At 36.4% G+C, this 24,007-nt stretch overlaps 1 protein-coding gene across 4 annotated transcripts in view; it reads right to left on the bottom strand.

The window, feature by feature from the left end:
• Nucleotides 1–24,007, bottom strand: part of CPQ (carboxypeptidase Q) — a 462,588-nt gene that overhangs the window by 229,453 nt on the left and 209,128 nt on the right. For all 4 annotated transcript variants that reach the window (XM_008523652.2, XM_070631792.1, XM_070631793.1 and 1 more), the window contains one exon: nt 665–872. In XM_008523652.2, the coding sequence (XP_008521874.1) occupies nt 665–872 (208 nt within the window). The remainder of the gene's footprint in view (nt 1–664; nt 873–24,007) is intronic.

Here is a 24,007-nt window from a genome sequence, read left to right as displayed (position 1 = left end):
CTCCGAGAATAAGAAACTTGCTAAAATTATTTAACTTTCATCTAGTATAGAGTCTAGATCTGCCTCTAGGACTATCTGATTTTCAAACTTTGCTAAGAATTTTTTTTAAAAAAAAAAACTCTGGAAATTGCACATAAACTGTGGTTTAAAGCTTGGTTTAATACTCATAAGGTCCTGGATATGAGTCCCTTCTCAGGCAGTTACTAGCTGTGTGGAACTTAGGCAAGTGAGTTTCCCTCTATATTAGTTTCCTCACCTGTGAAATGAAGAAAATAGATCCTACTTGAGTGAGTATTAGAAGGATCAAGTAAAATAATTCACGTAATAAGTATAATAACTATTAGCTATTGGTGTGATCTCAAATGCCAAGATGGCTCCAAATGGAATAAATACAACACAAACGTACAAACACTGCCCTCAGCTATTCAGAGGTTGAATTTCCACACCACGGATCCCATTTCATCCTTCAATTAGTCCTGTCTTTTTTAGTCAATGTAGTAAAACTTTTAATGGGAAAAAATATATATGAAGTATCTGCATTTGATGGGTCTATGAGGACGATCTCTGCAGATTCATGTTCTCTCTTTCCCAAACTATCTCTAAAAAACTGAAACTTGACCACAACACCCTATTCCCAGACAGCCCATCTGCCTCCTTCACTCACCTGCTCTGGATACTTGCTACCAGTGATCTCTGCTACAGTGTTGAAGGAATCAGCATCTGGGTAGCTCCTTGCCCCCATCTTTAGCTGAATGACAATTCTGTTCCCACGAGAAACCATTCTTGACATCATTTCTGCATCTTCCACTGTAATACAGGCTGTTGGGATCTTTGGCACACCATCCTGGTATTCCTGGACACCTGTGTGAGGACTTGAGAAAAGAAGCCACCAGGTTACCCTAAAAGTGGAAATGGACCAAAAATATCTTTTAAAAAGTGTCTGCATTTGACATTTGACTTTCACTGATCTTTGTTTGCATATGAAGAAAAGGACAGGTGGGCAATATTGGTTTATTTGCTTTTGATGTGAATGTGATTTTTCTTTTTGGTAAATAGAAACTTGAATTTAATAACCATCTCATTGAAAATATTACATGAAATTTATTTTGATAATTTGGATGATCTTTTAAAGTTGCAAATTGCCTCAAACTCAGAAGAACATTAACAGTGCCTTCATGACCAAAGGGGAACACGTGGTCAAGAAGACCAAGAGAGCTCCAAAGCCCATCAGGAGACCCGCACATGTGGAAGAAAACTGGCCTGGATATACCCAGCTCTCTGGTCACTGACTGGCTCTGGTGCTACTCTATTCTCACTCAAACACCGAGGTCTGAAGACGTAGCCCTGCGTTGGTGGCAGAACGCCTCGCAGGAAAACTGAAGAACAATGGGAAATGTTTGCGTTCCCATGAGAAAAAGCACTGAACAAACTCAGGTTCCTGATTTTACTATCACAAGAAAAAGAAAACTATTATAATTTCGGTACTAATGGAGAAATATTACCCCAACTGGCCAAGTCTTTCCTGCTAATTTCCAGAAGCTTCTTACATTATCAGAAACACTTGTGATTGAAGTTTATATTAATCTACTATTGATTCGATCTCTGTACATGCTATTTGAGTATAGCAAACTCATTTTCTAAACTTCATCTTTGAAACTGTCCCTTTTTACCCCTGAGGTACAACTTCAAACCCTCCCAGATCACAATTCCCTTAGGACCAAGCAGGCACAGTTTCTGAGCGCACACCACATCCTCTCAGTCTATTCTCATCTTCTGTTAAAGCACAAGCTAATAGCCTCCTTTTTAAAATTCACTTTTCTTTTCATATTTCCATATTTGCTTCATACTACCTCATACTTACAAAAAAGCCTTTCTCCTCCTTTCAGTCACAACACATTTCTCTCCTGTACAAGTGACTCCAACCTCCACATGCATAAAACACAGTGATCTAGTCTTATCATTGCTTTCTTGGTGTGACTATATTGTTGTGACCACATGTCAGGTGACTTACTTAGAGAAATTACATAGCAAAGTGATTAAGAACAGGGGCTCTGGAACAAGACTATCCAGGTTCAAATCTAGGCTATGCCACTTATTTCTAATTGACTTGGCAAAGTTACATATCTTTGCATTAGTGGCTTCATCTAAAAATGGAGGCGATAATAATAATACCTATTTCATAGAGTTACTTTGCATATTTGACTAATTTATACAAGTAAATCACTTACCCTGGAACATAGTAAGCACTCAATAAATGCTAAATATTTATTTTATTAACTGACCTATTACATTATTCCTGCAGAGAGAGACTGTCTAATCTTAAATTCTTAGTACCATCTGAGTACACCTTTTATGAACGTTTCTTAAATGTTGACTGAAAATGTTACTCTCCATCAGGAGAGAGAGAAATGACTTATAAACTCAAAACCTATAATATAGAAACCCTAAAAATCTGAATCCTTGCTCTGGAACATGCCTTCTCCCCTCTAACTTCTGGTTCAGGGCAGGCTATGGAGTCACATATTCTAGGTCAGATTCTGGCTTTACCATTCTCTACCTGCATAACACCAAGCAACTTAGATTACCTCTCTGTTTCTGAGTTTCCACATATGTAAAGTGGACAATAATATTAGTATTGACCTCATAAGATTGCTATGAGAAATAAAAGAGATAGTATATGTACAGGATTTAAAACCATATTTGATTTATAGTAATTATTTAGTAAACATTCGCTGTTATTATTATTTCTTCAGTGCTAATTTTTCCCACTGAGTTAGTAGAGTGATTAATAGTCAAAAGTATTTTAAAACATGGAGAAAGACAATCTAAATATTTACCATTCATATTACCTTACGTTATGTCTGGGATTCAACAAACTCTCCTTGTTCTCAGACTCTCTTACTCGAGAGGAGGTCAGTATAACACTTCTTAATAGGCTATTTTAAATAATGTTTTTAAACAAATTTTTACTAATAAGTTACAGGTAAGAGTTCTTACACTGCAGTTAGCTAGGCATGAACCCATGGCTCCACTGATGAAAATAGCACCAAAAGGCATTTTCCAACAGTAGCTCTGAATTCAAGATATAAAAGCCTTCTAATTTGTTTCTGCAATTAAGCATGTCCTCTGGTGGTGGAGTATCCAGTACTGCTTAGTAGAATTTGGGAGAGAAAATGAAGACTCAACAATTTTATTTGGAGTCCTGTACTTTCAGTCAATTGTCCTACAAAGGATGATCGCTCTAAAAACCACCTTCCTGCCCCCATTTACAAGAACCACCTGTAATTTGACAAGAGCAAAGAGTAAACTACTAAGGAAGCCATAAAAAATCAAAATTTAAAGATTAATACCAATCCTTCACAAACTCTTCCAAAAAGTACAAGAGGAGAGAATACTTCCCAACTCATTCTACAAAGCCGCTATTACTGATACCAAAACCAGAAAAAGACAAAACAAGAAAAGAAAACTACAGACCAACATCTGTTATGAATATGAATGCAAAGAAATCTTAAACCAAATACAAGTAAACTGATACCAGCAACACATGAAAAGGATTATTCACCATGACCAAGTGGGATTTATCTCAGAAATGCAAGGTTGGTTTAACAAGGTTGGTTATATTACATTGGTTAATACAAAAAGACAAAAACCACATGATCATCTCAATAGATGCTAAAAAAGGAATTTGACAATATATAACACCCCTTCACGAAAAACTCAACAAACTAAGAATGGAAGGGAACTTCTTCAACATGATAAAAGGTGTCTACAAAAAACCCACAGGTAAAATCATACTTAATGGTGAAAGACTGCTTTTCCCCTAAGATCAGGAACAAGACAAGAATGTCTGCTCTCCCCACTTCTATTCAACATTGTACTGAAGGTTCTAGCCTTAGAAATTAGACAAGAAAAAGAAATTAAAGGAATCCAAATTGGAAAGAAAGAAGTAAAACTATCTTTGTGCACAGATGATATGGTCATATAGAAAATCCTAAGGAATCCACAAAACTATTAGAACCTATTTCAGGATACAATATCAATATACAAAAATCAATTGCATAATAACAATGAACAATATGATATACAATCATGCACTGCATAACGACATTTTGGTCAACATTAGATCACATATATGACGGTGGTCCCATAAGATTATAACCCAGCTGAAAAATTCTTATTGCCTCATGACATCATAGCCATCAACAAATTATTCACGTGTTTGTGGTGATGCTGGTGTAAAGAAACCTACTGTACTGCCAGTTGTATAAAAGTATAACATATACAATTACATACAGCGCATAATACTCAATAATGAATGACTATGTTACTGGTTTATATATAGTCACGCATCACTTACCAACGGGGATATGTTCTAAGAAATGCACTGTTAGGTGATTTCATCCTGGTGCGAACATCATAGAGTGTACTTATACAAATCTAGATGATATAGCCTACTACATACCAAGGCTATATGATATTAATCTTATGGGACCACTGTCATATACGCAGTCCATCATTGACTAAAATGTCCTTATGCAATGCATGACTGTATTTACTATACTATACTTTTTATTGTTACTTTAGAGTGTACTCTTTCTACTTATAAAGAGTTTACCATAAAACAGTATGTCATGTTATGCAGGCAGCAACCTCATACATCTCATGTTTATCATGTCTCTTGATTGCATCATTTTCTCTTGTGCTTGATTTAATCTCATGCTGTTTTGTTCATCATGGCCCCTAAGCATACAGAATCCACTGCTAATGTTGCCAGTAAGAGGTCATATCGAGAGATTGATCTGGAAACTAAATTAAAAGTGATGAAGGTGGAAAATCAGTGATGGTTATTTCTTGCTGGACAGGCACATCCCATTCCACCAGAGCTACAATCTTGAAGAACAAGAACAAAGTGATGGAAGCTGTTAAAGGATCTGCTTCACTGAAGACAACAAGACTAACAAAAATTCAACAAGGACCTATATCAGACATGGAGAAACTTCTAATGACCTGGATTGAAGACCAGACCCAGAAGTGCATCCCTCTCAGCAACATGATGATCAGGCCCAAAGCAAAAAGTTTGCCATGTTGAAAGAAAGGGCTGGACCCAACTATGATGTTGAATTTACTGCTAGCTGTGAGTAGTTTAAAAGACTGAAGAATCGTTATTCATTGCATAATGTGAAAGTGAGTGGTGAGTCTGTGAGTCCTGATGTGAAGGCAGATAAAGAATTTTTGGAAACTCTAGACGAGTTGATAGTGGAGGAAAATTGCTTGCCAGAGCAAAAGCTTAATATGGATGAACTTCCCTATTCTGGAAATGGATGCCTGAAAAGACTATCATCCATAAGGAGGCCAAGTCAATGCCAGGTTTCAAGGCTTTTAAGGACAGGATAGCAGCCTTGCTTGGGGGCAATGTTGCAGGCTACGAATTAAAACCCTTTGTAATCTGGCAGAGTGAGAACCCCAGACCTTCAAGCATATCAATACACACTGCCAGTATACTACAGAAGCAATAAGAAGTCATGGATGGCCCAGCTCCTCTCCCAAGACACACTCCTGAATCGTTATGCCAGTGAAATGAAGAAGTACTGTTTGGAAAATAACATACCTTTCAAGATTTTGCTTATTGTTGATAAGGCTCCCCAACATCCTCCATTTATTGGTGATCTTCATCCCAACATCAAAACGATACCTCTCCATACAAACACCACCTGTTTGATCCAACAAATGGATCAAGGAGTTATAGAAGATTTTAAGGCCTATGACCTGAGAAAGAACTTTGCCCAGGCTATTGCTGCAACTGAGGAAGACAATGAGAAGACACTGATGCAATTCTGGAAGGATTAAAACATCTATGACTGTGTCAAGAACCTTGCTTGGGCTTGGGGTGATGTCACCAAGGAACATATGAATGGTATCTGGAAGAAGAGACTCACGAGGTTCATCCGTGACTTCAAAGGATTTTCCAAGAATGAGGAGGTTGCAAAGATCAAAAATGCTGTGGTTGAGATGGCCAACAATTTTAACCTGGGTGTTGATGATGATGACATTAAGGAGCTCCTAGAGGTGGTTCCTGAGGAATTGACTAAGGAGGAGTTGTTGGAAGTGGAACAGAAATGCATAGCCAAAGAAGAGGCAAGAGAAAAAGAAACTACAGGAGAAGACAAAGAAGAACCTCCAAGAAAATTCACAGTGAAAGGTTTAGCAGAAGCTTTTGCAGACCTCAACAAGCTCCTTAAAAAGAGTGAAAACAGGGGCCAGCCCGGTGGCGCACTGGTTAAGTTCGCACATTCTGCTTCTCGGTGGCCCGGGGTTTGCTGGTTCGGATCCTGGGTGCGGACATGGCATGGCTTGGCAAAAGCCATGCTGTGGTAGGCGTCCCCTGTATAAAGTAGAAGAAGATGGGCATGGATCTTAGTTCAGAGCCAGTCTTCCTCAGCAAAAAGAGGAGGATTGGCAGTAGTTAGCTCAGGGCTAATCTTCCCCCCAAAAAAATAAGTGTGAAAACATGGACCTCAACACTGAAAGGTTTTCATTAACAGAAAAGAATGTTCATGGTCCACTATCTGCTTACAAGCAAATCTGTGATTAAAAAAAAAAAATCAAACCACCATGGACATCTTTCTGAAAAGAGTGACACCTCTTCAAGAAGATCCTCAGGCAGGTCATCAGGAGGCATTCCAGAAGAAGGTATTGTTATCATAGAAGATGACAGCTCCATGCATGTTATTGCCTCTGAAGACCTTCCAGTGGGACAAGAGGTGGAGGTGAAAGACAGTGATATTGATGATCCTGACTGTATAAGCTTAGGCTAATGTGTGTATGTGTCTTAGTTTTCAAAAAAATTTAAAAAGTAAAAAAGAATTAGGGGTCGGCCTGGTGGCATGGGGGTTAAATTTGCATGCTCTGCTTCAGTGGCCTGGGGTTCATGGGTTTGGATCCAGGGCATGGACCTACACATCTCTCATCAAGCCATGCTGTGCTGGTGTCCCACATACAAAATAGAGGAAGATTGGCACAGATGTTGGTTCAGAGACAATCTTCCTCAAGCAAAAAGAGGAAGATTGGCAACAGATGTTACCTCTGGAGCAAACTTCCTCACCAAAAAAAAAAAATTTAAAAATAGAAAAAGTTTATAGAATAAGGATGAAAGGAAGAAAATATTTTTGTACAGCTGTATGGTATGTTTGTGTTTTAACCTAAGTATTATTACAAACAAGTCAAAAACTAAGTTTACAAAGTAAAAAAGTTACAGTAAGCTAAAGCTAATTTATTATTAAGGAAAGAAAAACCTTTTTGAAGTAAAATTAGTGTAGCCTAAGTGTACAGTGTTTATGAAATCTACAGCAGTGTACAGTAATGTCCTAGGCCTTCACATTCACTCACCACTCACTCACTGACTCACCCAGAGCAATTCCCAGTCCTGCAAGCTCCACTCATGGTAAGTGCCCTGTACAGTGTACCATTTTATAACTTTTATACCATATTTCCATTGTACTTTTTCTATGTTTAGATATGTTTAGATACACAAATACTTAGCATTGTGTTACAATTGCCTACAGTATTCAGTACAGTAATGTGCTGTATAGGTTTGTAGCCTAGGAGCAATAGGCTATACTGTATAGCCTAGGTGTGTAGTAGGTTATATGATCTAGGTTTGTGTAAGCGCACTCCATGATGTTTGCACAACAACAAAATCACCTAATGATGCACTTCTCAGAAGGTATCCCCACTGTTAAGCAATGCATGACTTTAGTAGCAATACTGTAGCAACAATCTCAAAATTAAATTAAGTAAACAATTCCATTTACATCAGTGATAAAAAGAATAAAATACTACAGGTAAATTTAACAAAATAAGTGCAAGATTTGTACAAGGAAAACTGCAAAATATTGTTGAAATAAATTAAAGAAGATCTAAATAAATGGAAAGATGTCCCATGTTTATGGGTTGGAAGACTTAATATTGTTAAGATAGCAATATTCCTCAAATTGATCTACATATTCAATGCAATCCCTATCAAAAATTCCAGCTGCCTTTTCTGAGGAAATTGACAAGCTGATCCTAAAATTCATATGGAAAAGCAAGGAACTTGAAATAACCAACACAAGGTGAAAAAGTAGAACAAAGTTGGAGGATTCACACTTCCAAATTTCAAAACTTACTACAAATCTACAGTAATCAAAGAGAGTGTAGAACTGGTATAAGGATAGACCTACAGATCAATAGGATAGAATTGAGAGTCCAGAAATAAACCTATATAAGAATGGTCAATTCCTTTTCAACAAGAATAGTCAATTCCTTTTCAACAATGGTGCCAAGGCAATTAAAAGAGGATAGAAAAATATTTTCAATACATGGTACTGGGGCCAATCAGATATCCACAAGCAAAAGAATAAAGTTGCACCTGTATATCACAACACCTACAAAAATTAATTCAAAATGAATCACAGACCTAAAGGTAAGAGGTAAAACTATAAAACTTCATGATGTTAGGTTAGGAAATTGTTTCTTAGATACAGCACCCAAATCATAAGCAACGAAAGAAAAAATAGACAAATTGAACCCTCAAAATTGTTAACTTTTGTGCCTCAAAAGACACCACTAAAAAGTGAAACGACAATCCACAGACTGGGAGAAAAATTTGTAAATCATATGTCTGATAAGGCACTTGTATCTAAAATATATAAAGAGCTTTTAACAACTTAATAATAAAAAGGCAACCCAATTAAAAAATGGGTAAAGAATTTTAATAGAATTTTTCCAAATAAGATATACATCTGGACAGTAAGCACATGACAAAATGCTGAACATCATTAGCCATAAGAGAAGCATAAATCAAAACCACAATGAAATGCCACTTCACACCCATTAGGATAGCTATGATCAAAGAGACAAATAAAACAAGTATTGGAGAGGATGTGGAGAAATTTGAACCCCTGTACATTGCCAATGGGAATGTAAAATGGTGTAGCCACTTTGAAAAACAATTTGACAGTGCTTTAAAGAGTTACACATGTAGTTACCATATGACCCAGCAATTCTAATCCTAGGTATCTACTCAAGAGAAATGAAAATGCATGTTCACACAAAAATTTGCACACAAATGTTGATAGCAGCATTATTCATAATAGTCAAAAGGTGAAAACAACTTTAACGTCTATCAACTGATGAATAGATAAACAAAATGTGGTATATCTATACAATGGAAGATTATTCAGCAATAAAGAAATTAATTTCTTATACATGCTACAACATGGATAAACCTTGAAAACATTATCCTACCTAAAAGAAGCCAGTCACAAAAGACCACATATTGTAAGATTCCATTTATATGAAATGTCCAGAACAGGGAAATCCGTAGAGGTAGAAAGTAAATTTGAAGTTGCCTAGAGCTGGTGAGAAAGAAATGGAGACTGAATGCTCACAGATATAGGCTTTCTTCTGGAGATGATGAAAATGTTCTAAAATTAGATAGTGATGGTGGTTGCACAACTCTGTGAATATACTAAAAACCACTAAAAATTGTGCGTGTTAAAAGGGTAAATTTTATGAAACGTGAATTAGATCCCAGTAAAATTTCCGTTATAAAAAAAATAAGAATCTTAAGGTTCCAGATTTCTCTTTAAGGAGAAAATCCCGGTAACTATTTCATTCAAAAATCATGCTTCCATGGACCTGGCTTATGAGATGTGTGAAAACAAAGCCTGCTGGTGCTCTGTGTCTGTAACACAGTATACGCAAAATATAAAATGTAAGACTTAACTCAGTTTTTCAAATTTCACTAAATTTCTTGTGCATCTTGTGTAAAGTGACAATTTGAAGTCAGCTGAATATTTTCTATCTATGTAAAATAAGTGCAATGTTTAAACAAATAAGTTTGAAATTTCCCAACTGATTACCACACATCAATCAAACTCCCTTAATGCTAGTCACTTCTGATGCCCTCTTTATAAAAGATAGCAGGCAGCTTATGTTTCTGAGCATTTCAGAACTTGCAAAGCTCCAATCAATCCTTGAAAGGGTTTCAGTGTATATGTTAAATATCCAGCGAGAGGACAATTATGAATCCCTACTGAGGAATATGTAGGTTTTCACAGGGGCATATAATACATTGATTAAAATAAAAATTGTTCACAACATGATGAAGCCTTGGAAAGTTTCCTAAAGAAAGGTCTGGAGGTGGGAATGGTTGTGAAGATTGTGAGCTTTTGAAGCTATAGTCTTGTTTCTATGAGGGTTTTTAATTTCTTTAGTTAAAAGAGCACTTATTCTGTTTATTAGAAAGGTTTGTTTGATTTGAAAATAACTCTCTTGGAAAAATTACAATTGACTTTATTACTTTTTTTTTAGATCTAGCACCTTAAGAGTAAATTCATCTCAGACTTTTATACTGTCACTAACAACACAAAAAGCAAAAGGATTCATTTACAACATAATTTCACAAAAGGGAAAAACTCAAATATTTCCAATGCTCACAGGTGAAAAAAACCTGATGACGAGAGAGAAGATAGGACTAAATTTCATTCCCAATTTTTATGATTCAGTTGAAATGGCAGAAGAGAGACAGGAAAAAGACAAATCCTTGAATTCTATTCCATATTGATGACAGACTCCACAAGAACAAAACTCAACTGACATGTTTAATATCTTATGTTTACCTGCAGATCTCAGTAAGGACATTATTACAAACACAGTATCAGAGAGATGTACCTTCTTCCAAAATAGAGGAACCCAGACAACTCCACAACAGTGTAAGAAAGAAGGAAGATGGTCAAAATGCATAAAGGATAAAACTGCTTGGTTTTTAATATCCATAGCATACAGGAAGGACGTTTTTTCTCTAAAATACAAAAATTTAAAGAAGATTTAAAGATATAAGGGGGTAACTGCCTGTGAAATAAATATAAAAGAGAATTTACAATAGCTAAAAAATTTTATACTTAATATTTTTTCATCTAGAAAGTATTACATAAATACTAGTTTTTGTTATTATTATATTCATTGTAACCTAAAATAAACATCACAAAATATATTTGCTCTCTTCTTTCCTCTCTTATTTTGTTCTTCTTTATAATTTCTGCTAACTTAGACTTGCTTCATCACCTTAATTTGTTTTTATTTCTTATTTTCTCCTACAATCTTTTAAAAGAAAGATGTGTTTATGTATTAAGAAAGACAAAAACTTACCTTGGAATAACAAAAATGTTCAAATGGATAACTTGTTTAATAAAGATGACAATAATGATACAGATATGGAGGAACATAAAAATCATTTGGTAAATGAATTGGTAACCTTAACCAATGAAATGCTCTGTCCATATTACCAACTAAATACTGTTCTCAGCTTAAGCCCCGATAGGAAACAATTCTGATTAATTGGACTGGAAGGTATTTAAAGATCATCTAACCCAGATCACTGTCTTCTCATTCAGAAATAGCCTAAATTTCTACTATCAGCTCTGTTAAACAATGCCACTCTCTCATTACCTATAGAGCCCCAACACCCTCCTGTTAGAACAGAACTGAATATATAACTCATAGCACATGCTATAGATTGAATGTTTGTGTCCTCCTCCACCCCAAATTCATATGTCGGAATCCTAACCCCCAAGATGACTGTATTAGGAGGTAGGGCCTCTGAGAAGTGATTAGGTCATGAGGGCAGAGCCTTCTTGAGTGGATTAGTGCCCTTATAAAAGAGGCCCCAGAGAGATCCTGCACCTCTTCCACCATGTGAGGTTGCAGTGAAGCAGGCCCTCACCAGACACCGAATCTGCCAGCGCCATGATCTTAGACTACTCAGCCTCCAGAACTGTGAGAAATAAATGTTTGTTGTTTATAAGCCACCCAGTTTATGGCATTTTTGTTGTAACAGCCTGAACAGACTAGACAGCACATTTTATCAGAAAGGAAACAAGATAAGACACTTGAATGATTTAATATCCATTCTTGATTAAAACTCTGGGGAAAAAATGGAATGATTGATTTCTTTCGTGACATCAGGATTTTTAAAACAAAGCATCAGCTAAGTACTGAAGGAGAAATACTAGAGCCATGTTTTCAATGTGTGTTCTACAGAATACTAGGCCTAAGAAACTTGTAAGGGGGAGGAGATTCCATGGTTATATGAAGTTGTGAAACCATTTCCCCATTTTGAAGAGTCATGAAGCACATTAGCCTATGCTAGGCTCTGAGAAGTAGTATAGTTAAGAAACATGTTTGACTAAGCATTTCCCAAACATAATTGATGTTAGAACCCTTTCCATGTAACACTTTTATCATCTCGTAGACTTACCTGAGAAATACCTTTTGTGAAATGTTGATTCACTCTCCTTTAAGGAGAACCAAGGTGAGAATACAGTTTGTAACTGTCCGAATACAGCTTACTAAAATAATGCTAGCAATAGCATTTCCCACTCACCCAGCAAAGAGGTCTTTCTACAGCCAGAAAATAAGCTTCAAACACAAATATGGTATATAAAATATTTTGTAATCTGGCCCTGATTAGTTTCTTTTCTCAACTCCCGCCACTCTCCCCCATAAACCCGAATATACTCCACCTGCACTGATTTCTGATCACTCTCAAAAGATGCCTTTCCCTTTAACAATGTGGAACCTTGACTCATGCTGCTCCTCTCTCTGAACTATTCCCTACTCCGTTGCAACACCTGGGCATTTTTCTTCAAGGTGCAATTCAAATGGTCCTTCCTCTGCAACGTCTTCTGCAGACCGTTTGGGCAGAGTTGGAGACTCTCTCCCTGGGGACCTCCGTTTCCCCCTCCAAACTTCTGCCTTTACCCCTTGGTATATTATGTGATAATCATGTGTTTAAACACCCTTTACTAGATATGAGCTCCTCAAGAGTTAAGACCATGTCTAATTATTCTTTGTATAGCCAGAATTTATAGATTCTACCCTATTTTAAGTATTCATAGTTCTACTATATTTTTAAGTGCTCAATAAATATATACATGCTGTATGTATTTGATAATGAAATGTATGCAAAGAATAAGCAATAAAGAATGTCTTATATGATATTGCCTTGTCAGATTTTAAAATATATTACAAAGAGCAATCATCAAAGCACATTTTATTATAACCAATGAGTAGCATACAGATTCCAGAAGAAATTTAAATTATTATAAGAAAAGTTATAAAATACATAAAAGGGAAAGAATAACTATATAATAAATATTAATATAGTTGTATATGAATATGGAGAAAAATTAATTTGGATTCATACTTTACATTGCAATAAATTCCAGAAGGGTCAGTGCTGAGCACTTAAAAAAAATTATTTTAGTTCACAGAAAACAGAACAAAGTTTGTTACAGCTATTAGGGAAAATTTCCAAATACTAAAGAAATGTAAAATATAAACAGGAACAGAACACATCAAATGAACCGAAATTAACTTTATTTTTCAAAATAAAATGTGATCTAAAAAATATTTTTAAATAATAACAGAAAGAATGTAACATATGTATCTAATTAAAACTTACTATACAAAATATTTTGAAAAGCATTGATTAAAACTATCCAGATTCTACTTGGTTAGGGGTAGTGACAGATAGCTCTAGGGTGGTTTACCCAACACCACTCCCAAACACTTTCTCCCTTGCCTTCCTCTACATACAGGTTCAATAGCTGTATACTCAGTCTCCTAGCTTCCCTTGCAAGTAAAGGTTGGGCATATGATATGGTTCTGCCAATGAGATAGAGGCATCAGTGTCTGGGGAGCACATTCCTTCCCAAATATAAAGGCAAAGACTCAAAGAAAAAAACTCTTTCACTCTTCTGCCCTTCCTGTTTCTTCTCTACTTAGCACAAAGAGGAAAGCCTGGAAAGGCAGCAGCCATCTTGTGAGACCATAAGTTAATAAGCATAAGGAAGAAGGCATATCTACTGAAGATGGAGAAGCAGACAGACAGAAAGAGACTGAGACCCCAACAACAAGTATCCATCACTGATTTACTGTTAAGTATAGTAAGTAAACTCCTATTTCTTTTAAGCCACTGTGATAGTCAACTTTATGTGTCAACTTGACTGGGCTGTGGGGTGCCCATTTATTTGGTCAAAGCTCTTTCTGCGTATGTCTGTGAGAGTGTTTCTGGATGAGATTAATATGCACATTGGTAAATTGCTCTTACTAAGGCGGGTAGCCCTCATCTTATCAATGAAATCTGAATAGAGTAAAAATGCTGAGTAAGAGGAATTCCTTCTGCCTCACTGTCTGACCTAGGGCATTAGTATTCTCCTGCTTTCAGATTAAAACTTACACCATTGGCTCTCCTAGTTCTCAGGCCTCCAGACTCAGACTGATACTATAACACCAGTTCTCCTGAGTCCCCAGCATGCCAACTACAAATCTTGGGACTTCACAACCTCCAAAATCATGTGAGCCAATTCTTCGTAATAAAACTCTTATATACATGATACATAAATAACATATAAATCTCTTGTATATATACTAAATCTCTAGGTATACACATCCTATTTGTTCTCTTTTTCTGAAAAACTTTGACTAAAACAGCCACCATGAGTCAAATTTCCTTTTATTTGCAGCCAAATATATTCCCAGCATTTGCAATGACCAAATTAGACAAATCAGTGCATTGCATATTTAAAAATTATAAATATTGAGCTTTTCCTTTTATAAACATACTGCTTCATATCAAGTAAATAAATACAAATTAAAATTAGTGAAAGGAAGCCATTATAGAGGATTCTGGGAAGATGGAGGAGTAAACTTGCCCTGCAAGAAATGCTCAAGAGAGTCCTGCAAGGCCAGCCTTGTGGCCAAGTGGTTAAGTTTGTACACTCTGCTTCAGCGGCCCAGGGTTCACCAGATCAGATCCTGGGTGCAGACCTACACACTGCTCATCAAGCCATGCTGTGGTGGCATCCAACATAGCACAACTAGAATGGCTTACAACTAGGATATACAACTATGTACTGAGGCTTTGGGGAGAAAATTTTTAAAAAGAAGATTGGCAACAGATGTTAGCTCAGAGCCAAATTTCCTCACCCCCCAAAAAACTAAACTAAACTAAAATGAAATATTTTAAAAAAGAGAATCCTGCAGAGTGAAATGAAAGGACAGTGAGACAGTAACTTGAAGCCATATAAAGAAATAAAGATCACAGTGAAGATAAATAAATGAGCAATTATAAAAGACATTTTTACTGTAACAATGGTTTGTAGCTCAACTTTTTGTTTTCTACATGATTTAAGAGACTCATGTATTTAAAATGATTATTAGTTTATGTTTGGGGGCACATAATATATAAAGATGTAATTTTGTGACATTAATGACCAAAAGGGTGGGGATGGAGCTGTAAAGGAGCAGAGTTTTTGCATGTTACTGAAGTTAAGCTGGTATAAATTCAAATTAGAATGTTATAAATTTAGGATGTTAAATGTAATCCCCATAGTAACCACAAAGAAAATAGTTCTAGAATATAAACAAAAGGAAATGGAAAGAAAATGCAAAAATTCCACTACAAAAAAATCAACTAACACAAAAGAAGACAGTAATGCAGGAAATGAGGGACAAAAATGCTATGAGGCATAAAGAAAACAAACAGCAAATGACAGAAGTAAGTTCCTACTTAGCAATAACTATTTTAAATGTAAATGGATTAAACTCTCTGATCAAAAGACAGAGACTGGCAGAATGGATTTTTTAAATCATCCAACTATATGCTATCTACAAGAAACTCAGTTTAGAGCCAAAGACACAAATATATTTAAGGTGAAGGATGGAAAAAGATATTCCGTGTAAATAGTAACGAAAAGAGAATGGTGTAGCTATACTAATATCAGACAAAACAGACTTTAAATCAAAAAACATTACAAGAAACAAAGAAAGATATTATATAATTAATAACAGGGTTGATACAACAAGAAGACACAACAATTGTAAACATTTACGTACCTAGTGACACACCATCAATATATATGAAGCAAAAACTGAACAGAATTGAAGGTTTACCTTCAATTACCTCAAGCCACAATAATGGTTTGAGAATTCAATACCTAACTCTCAATAATGGATAGAACAAACAGACAGAAGATAATTAAGGAAACAGAGGACTTTAGCATCACAACAAACCAATTAGATCTAACAGACATATACAGACCACTCTACCCAACAACAACAGCAAACACATTCTTCTTAAGTGCACATGGAATGTTTTCCAGGATAGAACATATGTTAGGCCACAAACTACGTCTCAACAGATTTAAAAAGATACGTATCATGCAAAGTATCTTCCCTGTCCACAACAGAATGAAGTTAGAAATAAATAACAGAAGGAAAATTTGATAATTCAAATATTTGTTGGAATTAAACAGCACACTCTTAACCAACCAATGGATCAAAGATGAAATCACAAGGGAAATTACAAAACATTTAGAGATGAATGAAAACAAAAACATAACATACCAAAACTTATGGACACAGCAAAAGCAGTGCTTAGGAGGACATTTATAGCTATAAATGCTTACATTAAAAAAAAAAAAAAAAAAAAAAAACAGGAAAAATCTTGTCAACAACCTAACTTTACAACTTAAGTAACTAGAAGAAGAACAAACGAAATCCAAAGCTAACAGAAGGAAAGAAATAAAGATTAGAGCTAGAGACAAATAAACAGAGAAGAGAAAAAGACAGAGAAAATCAATGAAACCAAAGTTTGTTCTTTGAAAAGATGAACAAAATTGACAAACCTTTAGCTAGATGGACTAAGAAATAAATAGTGTAAGACTCAAATTACTAACATTAGAAATGAAAGTGGGGACATTACTATTGATTCTACAGAAGTAAAAAGGATAATAAGAGAGTACTGTGAACAATTAAATGCTAACAAATTGGATAATCTAGATGAAATGAACAAATTTCTAGAAACACAAAACCTATGAAGACTAAATCATGAAGAGATAGAAAATCTGACTACATCTATAACTAGTAAGGAAATTGAATCAGTAATCAAAAATCTCCCAACAAAGAGAGATGGCTAGATCTGATGGCTTCAGTGGTGAATTCCAGCAAACATTTAAAGAAGAACTAAAACCAGACTTTCTCAAACTTTTGCAATAACTTGAAGAGGAGGGAATACTTCCTACCTCATTCTATGAAGCCAGCATCACCCTGATACCAAAGCCAGGCAAAGACACTACAAGAAAAGAAAACTGCAGAAAAATATCCCTTATGAACATTGATGCAAAATTCCTCAACAGTATACCAGTGAACAGAATTCAGGAGCAAATTTAAATGATTATATATCATGCCCAAGTGGGATTTATTCCTGAAATTCAAGGATAGTTCAACATACAAAAATTGATCAATATAATACACTACATTAACAGAATAAAGAAAAACCCCATATGATCATCTTAATTAATGAAGAAAAAACATGTAACAAATTTCAATTTATTATTTAATTCAATTTAATAAAAACACTCAACAAACTAGGAATAGAAAGAACCTACTTCAACATAATTAAAGCCATATATGAAAAACCCACAGTGAACATCATACTCAATAATGATAGACAAATTTTTTCATCTAAGATAAGGAACAAGGCAAGGATGCTCACTTTTGCAATGTCTATTCAACATAGTACCAGAAGCTCTAGCCAGAGAAATCAGGTAAGAAAAACAAATAAAAGGCATCTAAATTAGAAAGGAAGAAGTAAAATTATCTTTGTTCAGAGGTGATATGATCTTACATGTAGAAAACCCTAAAGACTTCACAAAAAAAAAACTTTTATAACTATTAAATGAATTCAGCAAAGTAGCAGGATACAAACCCAACACAGAAAAATCAATTGGATTTCTATACACAAACAATGAACAATCAGAAAAGGAAATTACAAAAACCACTCCACTTACATAGCATTAAAAAGAATAAAATACTTAAGAATTAACTAAACCAAAGAGGTGAAAGATTTGTACAATGAAAACTACAAAACATTGCTGAAAGCAATTAAAGAAGTCATAAATAATGGGAAAAACATACCATGTTCATGAATTAGAAAACTTAATATTGTTAAGATGTCAATACTATCCAAAGCGATCTGCAGTTTTATGTGATCGCTTCAAAATACTAAGGATATTTTTTTGCAGAAAAAAACCCATCCTAAAATTTATGTGGCATCTCAAGAGACCCTGAACAGCCAAAACAATCTTGAAAAAGAAGAATACAGCTGGAAGATTCACATTTTCTGACTTCAAAATTTACTACAAAATTATCACAATCAAAACAATATTATACTTGCATAAAGACAGACATATAGACCAATGGAATACAACAGAAAGCCCAGAAATAAACCCTCACATATATGGGATTTTTGGCAAGCATGCAAAGACCATTCAATGTGAAAGGGCAAACTTTGAACAAATGGCTCTGGGAAAACTGGATATCCACACTCAAAAGAATGAAGTTGGACCCTTACCTAACATCATACACAAAAATTAACTCCAAATGGATCAAAGACTTAAATGTAAGCCCTAAAACTTTAAAACTCTTAGAAGAAAATAAGGCAAAAGCTTCATGACATTGGGTGTGCAATTATTTCTTGGATATGGCACCAAAGGTACAGACAATGAAAGAAAAAATAGACAAATTAGACTTCACGAAGATTAGAAAATTTTGTGCATCAAAAGACAGTATCAACAGGTAGAAAGGCAACACACAGAATGGGAGAAAATGTTTGCAAATCATATGTCTGATAAGGGATTAATATGCAAAATAAAGAGAGCACTCTGAAACCTCAACAACAAAAAACCAAACAACCCAATTCAAAAATGGGCAAAGAACTTGAACAGCCATTAGAACAAAGAAGATATATAATGGCCAACAAGCACACAAAAAGATGCTCAACATCACTAACCATTAGGGAAATGCAAATGAAAACTACAGTGAAATACCACCTCACATTCCCTAGGATGTCCCTAATCAAAAAACAAAATAAAAAGCTATGGTGAGGATATGGAGAAACTGGAACCCTTGTGCACTGTTGATGGGAATGTAAATTGGTATAGTCTCTTTGGAAAACAGTATGGGTTGTTTCTCAAAAAATTAAAAATAGAACTATCGAGGTGATGTCAGCAACATGGCAGAGTGAGTGGTTTTTTTTGTCTCTCCCTTTTCAAACTACAACTAAATGGACACTCACTGATCAACAGAGGATACTCACACAGCACCTCAGGACAGCTGAGAGACCTGCAGTGCTATACATCGGAAGGTGGATGGACTACCCCCCAGGAGGAGGTGGCGATAGGTGAGAAATCTCCAGCCCCAAGACAGCCCAATACCTACAAGCAACTCTCTCCTGGCTGAAGTGCTCATAGCACCACCATGGCCCCAAGGGTGGGCATGTGCCTTGGTGAAACTGTGGAAAAAGGTGACTACAGACCTAAGCCCCCCGTGATTGCTCTTTGGACCAGTGGGAAAATTCGCAGTCCCATTGCAGCCCCAGGGAGAGTCTTGAGCTCAGACTCAGTAGGGAGGCCCCACCCACCAAGCACAAAGGCTGGTGCAACCTAGGAGCAGACATGGTGTGGCTGGGCAAGCAAACCACCAGCTGCCTTAAACACCCATAGCTCTGCTGTGGCCCCAAGGGAGCAAGTGAGATTCAGCAGGACTGTGGGAATGGGTGGGGACAATTCAGAGCCCCAGTGTGATCACTCCTTGGTCCAGTGGGAAAATCCATGGTCCCACGGTAGCCCCAGGGAGAGACCCAGCTCAGCCCTAAGGGAGAGGCCCCACTCACCAAGCACAAATGCAGGTGCTACTTAAGAGCAGACGTGGCATGGCTGGGCAAGTAAACTGCCATCTGCCTTAAAGGTCCATACTCTGCTGTGGCCCAAAAGGGGTAAGTGAGATCCAGCAGGACCAGACTGCAGCGGAGCTGCAAGTCTGGGCAAACAAGCTCCCAGCTGCCTCAAAAGCCCTTGACACTGCTGCAGTCCCTAAGGGGGGTGCATATGTAGGTGGGTCTTTGGGAGCAGGTGGCAGCAACCCGAAGCCCCCATGTGATTGTTTACTCACTTGATGGGAGACCCCACAAGGCCACTGTGATCTCACGGAGTGGCACAGTCTCGGTCAGGAATAACTGACAGGGATCCTGGTGAGCACAGATTACATGGCTTCTGGCCCCTGCCCCCGTGGCAGCAAATGGAAGCAGTAACCAAACTCCATCTCTATGGGGAGGCACAAATCCACCATATCAAGCAGTATCAAAAAATATATTAAATCTCTGGAACAGAAGGAAAATGACAAGTACCCAGAAAACAATCCCAAAGACACAGAAATCTATAACCTAAATTACAAAGAATTCAAAATAGCTATCATTAAAAAACTCAATGAGTTAAAAGAGAATACAGATAGACACCTCAATGATTTCAGGAGCTATGTCACAAAAGAGCTTTAAACTATAAAGAAGAACCAATCAGAAATGTGGGAGATGAAAAACACAATGGATGAGATTAAGAAAAATCTGGACTCCCTGAGCAGTAGGGCTGATAATATGGAGGACAGACTTAGCAGCCTGGAGGACAGGAACATAGAAATGCTTCAGATAGAGGAGGAGAGAGAACTAAGACTAAAAAGAAATGAAGAAACTCTCTGAGAAACATCCAACTCAATTAGGAAATGCAATATAAGGATTCTAGGTATCCTAGAGGGAGAAGAGAAGGAGAATAGAACAAAAGTTGTTCAAAGAAATAATAGCTGAGAACTCCTCAAACCTGGGGAGGGAGCTAGAAATCCATGTTACAGAAGCCAATAGATCTCCAAACTTTATCAATGTAAAAAGACCAACTCCAAGGCATACAGTAGTAAAGCTGGCAAAAGTCAATGACAAAGAAAAAATATTAAGGGCAGCAAGGCAGAAGAAAATAACCTACAAAGGAACCCCTATCAGGCTGTCATCAGATTTCTCAGCATAAACCTTACAGGCTAGGAGATAGTGGAATGATATATTCAAAACTCTGAAAGACAAAAACTTTCAGCCAAGAACACTCTATGCAGTGAAAATATCATCCAAATGTGATGGAAACATAAAAACTTTCCAAGATAAAGAAAAGTTAAGGGAGTTCATCGCCACAAGACCCACCCCTACAAGAAATTGTCAGGAAGGCCCTCATACCAAAAAAAGGAAGGGGGTTACAAAATCCTGAGCAAGGTGATAAGGAGAAAAACAAAAACAGAAAATTGCAGCTCTCCATCTGAACAGGTTAGCAAGAGCTTAATAATAACATGAACAATAAAGGAAAGGAAAACACCAAGAATAAATATAATCTTGTCATTTTAACCATAAACTCACAACACAAAAAGAAAAAACATGTGACAATAACAACTTAGAAGGGGAAGAGGAAAGGGATGGAACCAGCTTAGACTAAGGAGATGACAGGCTATCAGAAAATGAACCATCTCATCTATGAGATGTTTTATACAAACCACATGGTAACCACTAAACAAATAAGTAAAACAGAGACACAAATTACAAACAAGAAAACTAAGAAAACCAGCATAGAAAACAACCTAACTGAATTGGTAGTCCATAATACATGGGACGAGAAACATAGGAAACGCAGGAGAATCAGAAAATGAGCGATAAAATGGCAGCATTGGGCTCCCACATTTCAATAATCATTCTAAATGTAAATGGATTGAACTCTCCAATCAAAATACATAGAGTGGCAAGATGGATTAAAAAACAAGACCCAGGGGCTGGCCCCATGGCCGAGTGGTTAAGTTCGCTCACTCTGCTGCAGGCGGCCCAGTGTTTCGTTGGTTCAAATCCTGGGCGCAGACATGGCACTGCTCATCAAACCACGCTGAGGCAGTGTCCCACAAGCCACAACTAGAAGGACCCACAATGAAGAATATACAACTATGTACTGGGGGGCTTTGGGGAGAAAAAGGAAAAAAATAAAATCTTTAAAAAAAAAAACAAAAAACAAGGCCCAACAATATACTGCCTCCAGGAAACACACCTCAGCCCTAAAGATAGACACAGACTCAGAGTCAAGGGATGGAAGATGATACTCCAAGCTAATAGTGAACAAAAGAAAGCTGGTGTTGCCATATTTATATCAGACAAAGTAGACTACGAGACAAGACAGGTAAAGAGAGACAAAGAGGGGCAGTATATAACAATAAAATGGACACTCCACCAAGAAGACCTAATACATAAATATATATGCACCCAAGACAGGAGAGCCAAAGTACATAAAGCAACCATTAACAAATCTAAAAGGATATATCCAAAACAATATAATAATACTAGGAGACTTCAACACCCAAATTACACCAATGGATGGGTCATCCAGACAGAAAGTCAACAAGGAAATTGTAGAATTAAATGAAAAACTAGACCAGATGGACTTAATAGATATATATAGAACACTCCATCCATCGAAAACAGCAGGTTACATATTCTTCTCAAGTGTGCATGGAACATTCTCAAGGATAGACCATATGTTAGGAAACAAAGTAAGCCTCAATAAATTTAAGGGGGTTGAAATAATATCAAGTATCTTTTCTGACCATAATGCTACGAAACTAGAAATCAATTACAAGAAAAAAAGCTGAGAAAGGGACAAAGATGTGGAGATTAAACAACATGCTACTGAATGACCAATGATTCATTGAAGAAATCAAAGGAGAAATCAAATATTATCTGGAGAGAAACAAAAATGAAAACACACCATAGCAACTCATTTGGGATGCAGCAAAAGAAGTCCTAAGAGGGAAATTCATTGCAATACAGGCTCACCTCAACAAACAAGAAAAATCTCAAATAAGCAATCTCAAATGACACCAAACAGAATTAGAAAAAGAAGAAGAAACAAAGCTCAAAGTAAGTAGAAGGAGGGAAATAATAAAAATTAGAGCAGAAATAAATGAAATTGAGACAAAAAAGACAGTAGAAAGGATCAGTGAAACAAACAGCTGGTTCTTCAAGAAAATAAATGAAATTGGCAAACTCCTAGCCAGGCTCACTAAGAAAAAAAGAGACAAGACTCAAATAAATAAAATCAGAAATGAAAGAAGAGAAATTACAATGGGTACCACAGAAATACAAATATTATAAGAGAATAATATGAAAAACTATCTGTCAACAAATTGGACAACTTAGAAGAAATGGATAAATTCTCAGACTCCTACGACCTCCCAAAACTGAAACAAGAAGAAATAGAGAATCTGAATAGAACAATCACAAGTAAAGAGATTGAAACAGTAATAAAAACCCTCCCCAAAAATAAAAGTCCAAGACCAGACAGCTTCTCTGGAGAATTCTAACAAACATTCAAAGAAGATTTAATACCTACTGAAAGCCCAGAAATAAAACCACACATCTAGGGACAGCTAATCTTCAATGAAGGAGCTGAGAACATACAATGGAGAAAGGAAAGTCTCTTCAACGAATGGTATTGGGAAAACTGGACAGCCACATGTAAAAGAATGAAAGCAGACCACTCTCTTATGCCATTCACAAAAAATAACCTCAAAATGGACCAAAGACTGGGAGGTAAGACCTGAAATCATAAGACTTCTAGAAGAAGATATAGGCAGTACACTCTTTGACATTGATCTTAAAAGGATCTTTTCAGACACCATGTCTTCTTGGACAAGGGAAACAATAGAAAGAATAAACAAGTGGGACTTAGCCAAAGAGTTTCCACAAGGCAAGGGAAAACAGGATTGAAATGAAAAGACAACCCACCATTAGAAAAGAATATTTGCAAATCATATATCTGACAAAGAATTAATCTCCATAATATATAAAGAACTCACACAACTCAACAACAAAAAATCAAACAACCCGACCAAAAAATGGGCATGGGGATATGAACAGATATTTCTCCAAAGAAGATATACAGATGGCCAATAGGCACATGAAAAGATGCTCATCATCACTGATCAGCACAGAAATGCAAATCAAAACTACACTAAGATATAAACTTACACCCATTAGAATGGCTATAATAACCAA

This window comes from Equus przewalskii, chromosome 8 (genome assembly GCF_037783145.1).
Source record: "Equus przewalskii isolate Varuska chromosome 8, EquPr2, whole genome shotgun sequence".
Classification (NCBI taxonomy): domain Eukaryota; kingdom Metazoa; phylum Chordata; class Mammalia; order Perissodactyla; family Equidae; genus Equus; species Equus przewalskii.
Note: the sequence above shows the minus strand (reverse complement) of the source record. Positions and strands in the feature narration are given on the sequence as shown.